Source organism: Adiantum capillus-veneris, chromosome 11 (genome assembly GCF_014529385.1).
Source record: "Adiantum capillus-veneris isolate H3 chromosome 11, ASM1452938v2, whole genome shotgun sequence".
Lineage (NCBI taxonomy): Eukaryota > Viridiplantae > Streptophyta > Polypodiopsida > Polypodiales > Pteridaceae > Adiantum > Adiantum capillus-veneris.
The window spans coordinates 73917358-73925491 of NC_140941.1; the positions used below are offsets into that span (position 1 = coordinate 73917358).

General features: G+C 43.2%; 1 protein-coding gene across 1 annotated transcript; it reads right to left on the minus strand.

The window, feature by feature from the left end:
* Nucleotides 1–3839: 3839 nt before the first annotated feature.
* LOC147447444 (uncharacterized) lies at nucleotides 3840–5743 on the minus strand. The gene has a single exon (XM_086523621.1). It carries the CDS (start codon nucleotides 5595–5597, stop codon nucleotides 3840–3842), a length of 1758 nt encoding a protein of 585 aa, XP_086379747.1. The 5' UTR covers nucleotides 5598–5743.
* Nucleotides 5744–8134: the final 2391 nt, after the last annotated feature.

Consider the following 8134-nt stretch of genomic DNA (forward strand, 5'->3'; position numbering starts at 1 on the left):
GTAGAGCCACATGCCTTCAAGATGTATATGTAGGTGATTGCACCTAGAGAGAGACCCTCACTTCGCATCTGCTAAAAATAGACTAGAGTTTTCTCGTCGTGCCCCTGTGGGGAAAATCTTGCAATCAGTGCATTCCAAGAGCCCACACTCTAGACAGGAAGCTCCTCGACCACTTGCGTAGAGCCACAATGAATTCTCTCACCAATATGAAGATGTTGTGTCAGGCCACACCTCAAGGTGCAAGCATAGGTGAATGCATTTGGAGAAAGTCTTTTTCTTTGCATTTGGTTAAAACAAGTTTCCTTGCCACAACAATATTGGACAATATCTTGCAATCAACACATTCTAAGTGACATTATCGAGAGGATGCCAATCAAGAATTTTTCATGCTTCCCTGATGGCACCACATTGGCATACATATAATCTAAAGCACTACCAAGCATGCCATCTCTGTCCAATAGACCTTGATTGGAGATCTCGTTGTTGTGAATTTTCTCACCCATGTTCACGTCTTCTGTAAGTAAGGCCACAAGGTTGAAAGGTGCAAGCATAGGTGATTTGCATTTGGAGAGAGCTCTTCCCTTTGCATCCAACAATGAAAACATCACAAAGCCATAACAGGCATCTTGCAATCAACCCGTTTCAAGAGACGAGGTTTTGAATAAAATGCTCATTTCCCTTGACTAGCAGTCTCATCCTCAATATACTCACCCATGTGAACTTCTTGTGTGAGGCCTTAGGTCATCAATGTACATGATTGCATTTCAAGAAAGGACTCCACTCATATCTGGTTAAAAAAGCCTAGGCTTCCTTGGCACATCCATGTTGAGCATATTCTGCAATCAATGTGCATCAGGAAACGACATCTAAGGGATAAAAACCCCATCAATAGCTTTGTGAGAGTATCACGTTCGGCATATACACTCACCAATGTGCTGATGGAAAGAAAGATCATCAAGAAACTTATTTGATTTTATAAGGGCACCACATTTGACATACACATAGCATTGCCAAGCACAACATGTTTCTTCAATAGCCCTTGACTAGCAATATCATTGTAGATTTTCAGCCCCAAGTGAAGATCTTGCGTAAGCCTAGTGCTTTCTTGAGGGCACCCCATTTGGCATAATATCCCTTGACCAGTAATCTAGTGCTTTCGTGAGGGCACTACATTTGGCATGATAGCTCATGATTAGTAATCTCACTATGAATTCTCTCATCTTTTGTAATACCACAGGTCTGCAAGGTGTGGGCATAGGTGATTTCCATCTAGAGAGAGGCCTTCCCTTTGCATCCAATATCCTGCATCAACATGCTCCAAGTGATATTACAGAGAGGATATATCGATGTCAATCAAGAATATTTCGTGTTTCCATGACGGCACCACATTTGGCATATCAACTAAAGCACTACTAAGCATGCCATCTTTCTCCAACGGACCCTACCTGGCAATCTCGTTGTAAATTCTATTACCCATATTGACGTCTTGCGTAAGTAAGGCCACAAGGTTGAAAGGTGCAAACATAGGTGATTTGAATCTGAAGAGAGTTCTTCCCTTTGCATCCACTAGTAAAAGCGGTAGAGTGTTTCCTTGCCACAGCCATAACAAGCATCCTACAATCAACCTGTTCCAAGAGACGATGTTTCAGATTTACATGTCCAAGAGCACACCACCCTACCCTGCACAACATGGCTTTTAAAAAACCCCTGTCTTGGAATCTCAAATCTCATCATGAATCTGCTTCCCCCTATCAACAGCTTTGCTTGTGGCACAAGATTTCAATGTGTAGATGCACGTCACTACATTTGGCACTAACATGATAGTCCATGTTGTCAAGTAGTGTTTTGGCCTCATTAAGCTTGCCACATTGCCACGCACAACATGTTTTTGCAACAACCCCCCAATAGCCCCTATTTGCATAGGTGATTGCATTTGAAGAAAGGCCTTTCCTTCGCATTTGCTAAAAACATCTCAATGCTTCGTTGCCACAACAATGTTGTGCATATCTCGTGAAAACATCCTAGCCATGAAAAAGGCCTTTCTTTTGCATCTAGTGAAAAATCTGATTACTTCGTTATTGCCACAACCATGTTGGGTATATCCTATAGTGCACCACATTTGGCATACATATTGACGAAGGGAATGCCAAGCACGACATCTTTTTCCAAGAGCCTCTGACTAACAATATAATTGTGAATTTTTGTGCCCATATCAGCATCTTTCCTAGAGCCACATGCCTTCAAGATGCATGCATAGTTGATTGCATCCAGAGAGAGACCATTGCTTCACATTTGCTGAAAACAAATGGCATTCCTTCCCGTGCTTTCTCAAGCGCACCCCACTTGGCATACATATTGAGCAAGACCATGCCAAGCCCAACATATTTTTTCAACAGCCTCTGACTGAATTTTGTGCCAATATTAGCATCTTGCGTAGATCCAGATGCCTTCAAGATGATTGCAGCTGGAGATAGGCCCTTGTTTCACATCAAACAGAACATGGAGAGGGAGCTGTTTTGAAAGTTGTGAGCGCTGCCTAGGATCCTTGACTGAATTTTGTGCCCATATCACCATCTTGCGTAGAGCCAGATGATTGCAACTGGAGATAGGTCCTTGTTTCACATCAAGCAGAACACAGAGAGGGAGCTGTTTTGAAAGTTGTGAGCGCTGTCTGCGATCCTTGACTGAATTTTGTGCCCATATCAGCATCTTGCGTAGACCCGTAGATGATTGCAACTGGAGATAGGCCCTTGTTTCACATCAAACTGAACACGGAGAGAGAGCTGTTCTGAAAGTTGTGAGCGCTGCTTGCAATCCTTGGCTCCCATATCAACATCTTCCGTAGAGCCAGATGCCTTCAAGATGCACCCTTAGATGATTGCAACTGGAGATAGGCCCTTGTTTCACATCAAACAGAACATGGGGAGGAACCTGTTCCGAAAGTTGTGAGCGCTGCTTGTGATTCGATAAAAAAGGGCAGTTGAGCCAGATGAAAATAGCCGATAGATAGCTGATAAATGTTTTCTCATTAAAAAGTGTCCCCACGTGGACGAACTCCAGCCAACATTGTGATTTCGGATTCTACGCTAACGAAGGATAGACCCTTGTTTCACATCAAACACAACATGGAGAGGGAGTTGTTCCGAAAGGTGTGAGTGCTGCCTGTGATCCGATAAAAAAGCGTAGTTGAGCGAGATGAAAATAGCCGATAGCTGATATACGTTTTCCCGTTAAAAAGTGTCACCTCCAACCAGCATTGCGATTTCGGCTTCTACGCTAACGAAGTAAACAGAAACCTTAAAATTTTGGGCAAATTACCAAAATACCCCTCTAATTTGATGAAATTCCCAAAATGCCCCTCGTATTTTCAAAATTCCCAATCTGCCCATAAAATACACCTAAAATTTCCCAAAATACCCTTAAATAATTTGAAAATTCCCAAAATACCCCCAAGTCCTAAATTAAGAAAATTGGAGAGAAAATCGTTCATATGCATTCAAGCTTTCGACAACCAATGAAGGCAAGTCAAATCTCCGCTACATATACAACAAAATCGCAAGGAAAATGTGGTATGGCTGGCTTCCTCATACAAAATGAAGCCAAATGCTTGCTATAATCGGAAAGAAAATCTCTCACATGCTGAGAGTAATGCATTCAAGCTTTCGACACAAAATGAAGACAAGTCAAATCTTCGCTACATATAGAGCAAATCGCAAGGAAAATGTGGTATGGCTTTCTAATACAAAATGAAGCCAAATCCCCACTATAATCGGAAAGAAAGTTCCTCCCACGCATTGTGACTTTCCCACACAAAATGAAGCCACATCCCAGCTACATATTCAATCTGCAATTGGAGCTTTGCAAGAACGCTCATTGTGGCCAAGACCACCACAACGTGAGCATGTGAAAATACGCTTTTCCTTGAAGCGATCCTCAGTTCTAATACGAAGTTTTCTAGGACGCCCAGGTGGCCTACGTGTGGCAGGTGGTTTCAATTGATCACTAGCATCTTCACTTGCATCCACAATTGGACTTATTACACCACTATAAGTGTTACAATAGGCCTGCAAAGCATATGCCTTATGTACATACGATTGAACACACTCTCTCTTGAACAGAATAGCTGCAATAGCATGAGCACATGGAATTTCAAATGTTTGCCACTTATTACATGAGCATGACCTTGTACATACATCAACTACACATGTTTTTGTACTTGTCAAGATCTCAAAAACCATATCACTAGAGGGCAAGATTCGATATTGCCGAGCACTATTTCCAACCTCACGCAAATTCTTCTCTACGTTTGCAACCAATGCAAACTGTGCTCTATCTCCTAAAGACTCACATGCCTTCTTTCCCTCCATTCCACGTGCATAGAACCAAGCTGTTAATTGGAGACGAATGATATCAAGCATAGATATGATAGGCTTATCTCTATCCTCAAGCAACCATGCATTCAATGACTCAGCAATGTTGGATGTAAGATGCCCATAACGCTTTCCTTTAAAGTGTGTCGTCGCCCAATGAGAAGGGGGTGAAGTAGTCAATAAGTAGTCCGTCGTGGCAGGACTTATAACTCTCATCCCTTGGATAGCCGTGTCATAGTCGCTCATAGTGTTAACATAAGCTGCTACCCAAAACAACCGAATAAATTCTCCATTGTTGCATTTCTTCTTGAGATTAGCATCCAAATGGCGCATACAATATGCATGCTCACATCCTGGAAAGACAAGCTCCACTGCTGGGAGAAGACCTTTTTGCTTGTCTGATACAAAAGTAATTGCATTGACGCTCGCCATACAATCATGTACATTTTGCAAAAACCATACCCAATTGTCTTCATTTTCTGCATCTACAACACCAAATGCTATCGGAAACAAGCCCCCCATAGCATCAATCCCTGTGGCTGTCAACAAAGCACCAAGATATTTGCTTGTCAGGAATGTGCCATCCAACCCAATAAAGTCACGACAATGCGTGAAACCAGTGATGCATGCTCCGAACGCAAGAAACATTCGAAAAAAACGACCTTCAATGGTTTTCTGCAAATAGGCCACAGTGCCCGGATTGCTAGCCACAAGCTTGTCGTAATAAGACTGAAGCTTTCCATAAGATTTTGCATGATCACCATGAATAATACCCAAAGCAAGTTGCTTTGCCTTCCAAGCAATCTTGTACGAAATTGACAGTCCAACTTCTCGACGCAAATCGGCCATGAGCTCCTTTGGCCTATACATTGGATGGTCTCCAAGTTTCTCTACGTACCTTGTTGCAACCCATTCAGCAGTGGCTTCCTTGTTTCCAAGTTGTGAAGCACCACCACAAGTGTGCTCATCATGAAATGCCTTGACCATACACCCAGGTCCACCAGAGACTAAAGACGCATGCAAGCGCCACATGCATCCCTCTGCCTTGCATACAACGGTATATCTGGATCGATCACGCTTAGCATGCCTAAGCTCCACATGAGACTTGATTGCTTGTTCTTGAACCTTTGAACGAAGCACATCAAGAGATTCAAATTGAGCACCAAGAGAAAGAGTTGCAGACATGGTAGCATTATTCTCCGATGTATTTGCATTACTCTCAGCCATGGTTGCCCTCTTGTGTGTACCCGCAATACCACACTTCTTTACATACAAACAATAACGAGCTCTTGCATCAATCTGTATCTTGCACTATGCGGATGGACATTTGCCTTGCACATAGCCATTCGCATACATCGCACAAAAGGCTCCCAACTAGTCTGTGGCATGGAGAGAGATGCACTGAAGACTCCCTCGTTTTTGTGACCTGTCGACCTCAAGGCCCGCCGTGTAAGCAGACAATGGCCTGCGTTGCTGTGACTCAGAGCTGGCTGCCTGCGTTGCTGAGACTCAGAGCTAGCGAGGCGACAATTTTCGTGTGCGACAGTTTCGGTGCTGCTCGCTGTTTTTTTCAACAATTTCGGACGAAACCGTATGCTGAGAGAATACGAGGGGCTTTTTGGGAATTCTGAAAATACGAGGGGCGAATGGGGAATTTCGGCAAATTGGAAGGGTATTTTGGTAATTTGCCCTAAAGTTTTCTACGCCTTTATTTTTTATCTCGAAGGCTGGTTTTTGAGAGGCAGGGGCCTTGTGGGCCAAATTTTGCGGAAAATTAAGTCGGGCAGTTTTCAAAGGGTAGTAAAATCGGGCAAAATGTCCAAACTTGTTGATTAGGTTACTTGAGGCGGCTCTCTAATCACTGACTAGTTTGGCGCCCAAATTATAGCACGCAATAGTATGTGCAGAACTTCAAAAAGTGTGAGTGGGATATTTATATTCCAGCTGATTAGTTAGGATGGATTGTTGAGGCCGCATTTTGAGGATAATATATATGTATGTATAACAAAAAATAATTAGGCCCCTGCCCTCGAGGTTGGAAGAGATTAGCACGATTCAAGAAATAATTACGCACTGATCGAGGTTGGAAGAGATTAGCACGATTCAAGAAATAATTACGCACTGATCGCGATTCAAGAAATGCGATCGATGAGCTGGCGATCTTGTCCCTGCATATACAATTAGCTCATGCACTTCAATACGCTGCGTTATCCTGCAATTTCAGTGTACCCGCAGCGCCGCTCACGCAGTATAATTAGCTACTAATTATACTGCGTTACTGTGAAGGACGAGAACGCCATCTCGAGTAAGTTCTTTACCTAATACCCACCTTTCTTATGTAGTTTCTGATGCCAAAAACGCACCACCTTAGCCGTCTTTCTTGAGGTAATTAAGCTGCATATGGGCATTAATTCGGTTCCTGACAGGCGGCTATGACTGATGCTGAGCTACAACCGCATAGAGATCCAGCTGCAGCAGCTGCCGGCCAAACTGCACCAGTACTCCCACCAACGTGCATCCACAACCATATTATTGTCAATGATAATATAGCTTCTTTTTCATTTCCTGCAGCAGCAGACGATCGAGAGCAACAAGCAGATAAGAGAGAGCCAGCATCGCAAGACTACCACCCAGAAAATTATATGTTGGAGATTGATGCCAGCAAAGTACAGCAGTTCTCATCGAGCCACAACATAAAAAACTCAGGGCATGACGTGGCCAACATGGATGACAATAGTGAAGGTTCCGTGATATCAAAGCTCCTCACATTGCATGCATCAGTAGACTTAACTTCTGCATTCATAAGAAACTAAAAGAGGCCACACAAGAAGATTTAGAAATTTTCTCATGTAGGAAAACGGAGTCTTTTTCAGTGTTTTTCATACAATGCATAACATCATGAGCTTCTGCTCGAGAGGCACTGCATACCTAGCTAGGTATGCGGTGCCTCCCTCACAGAAGCTCATGATGTTGAGGTAAGTCACAATGTGGGAATTATTGTGAGTATTTGTCCAAAACTTCTTGTGCCATTTAATCAAATTGAAACATTTCGCTATTTCTACAGGTGCACAAAAGAAAAACGCTGATGACAGTATGGATAAGCAGCAGTACGTACAATATAGATGCTGTGTTTGCTATAAAGAATTCCACTCCATAAAAGGACTCCATGGGCACATGCGTGCACATCCTAACAGACCATGGAAGGGCGTTGTCCCTCCTGGCAGCTCTTTAGGTGGGACATTGGCTAGGTTATCGGCTAGCAGCAGCAGCACCATTCAGCGCTGTTCTGGGCAGGAGGATAAAGCAGAAGAAAAAGAAATAGAGCAGGCCGACGAAGAAGAAGCTGCAGAAGTTGAGGAGGTTGAGGAGGAGAATTGAGAAGAAAGAGAATTAAAAGAGGAGGAGGAAGAACTAGAAGAAACACACCAGCTACAGGACGAGGAGGTGGAAGAGAAAGAAGAAATCCAAGACGAAGAAGAAGAAGAAGCTGCAACAAAGGAGAAGTCAGGAGAAGAACCCTTAGAGGAAGGAGAGAAGCAGCAGGAGGTCGAGGTGTACTCCACCGAAGCGAATCAAGCTGCTATTTCTCTTATGATGATTTCCGCAGGGCTCTCTCCAGAGGAAGTAGTCCACTATACATATTGTCCAAGTGATGGGCTTTTACACAAATATTCAGCAGAGATATGTAGTCCACTCAATGTGGAGAATAGGATGAATGGTAATATAATGCAAAAGGAGGAGGAAGAATACAAGGTTTGCAGCAT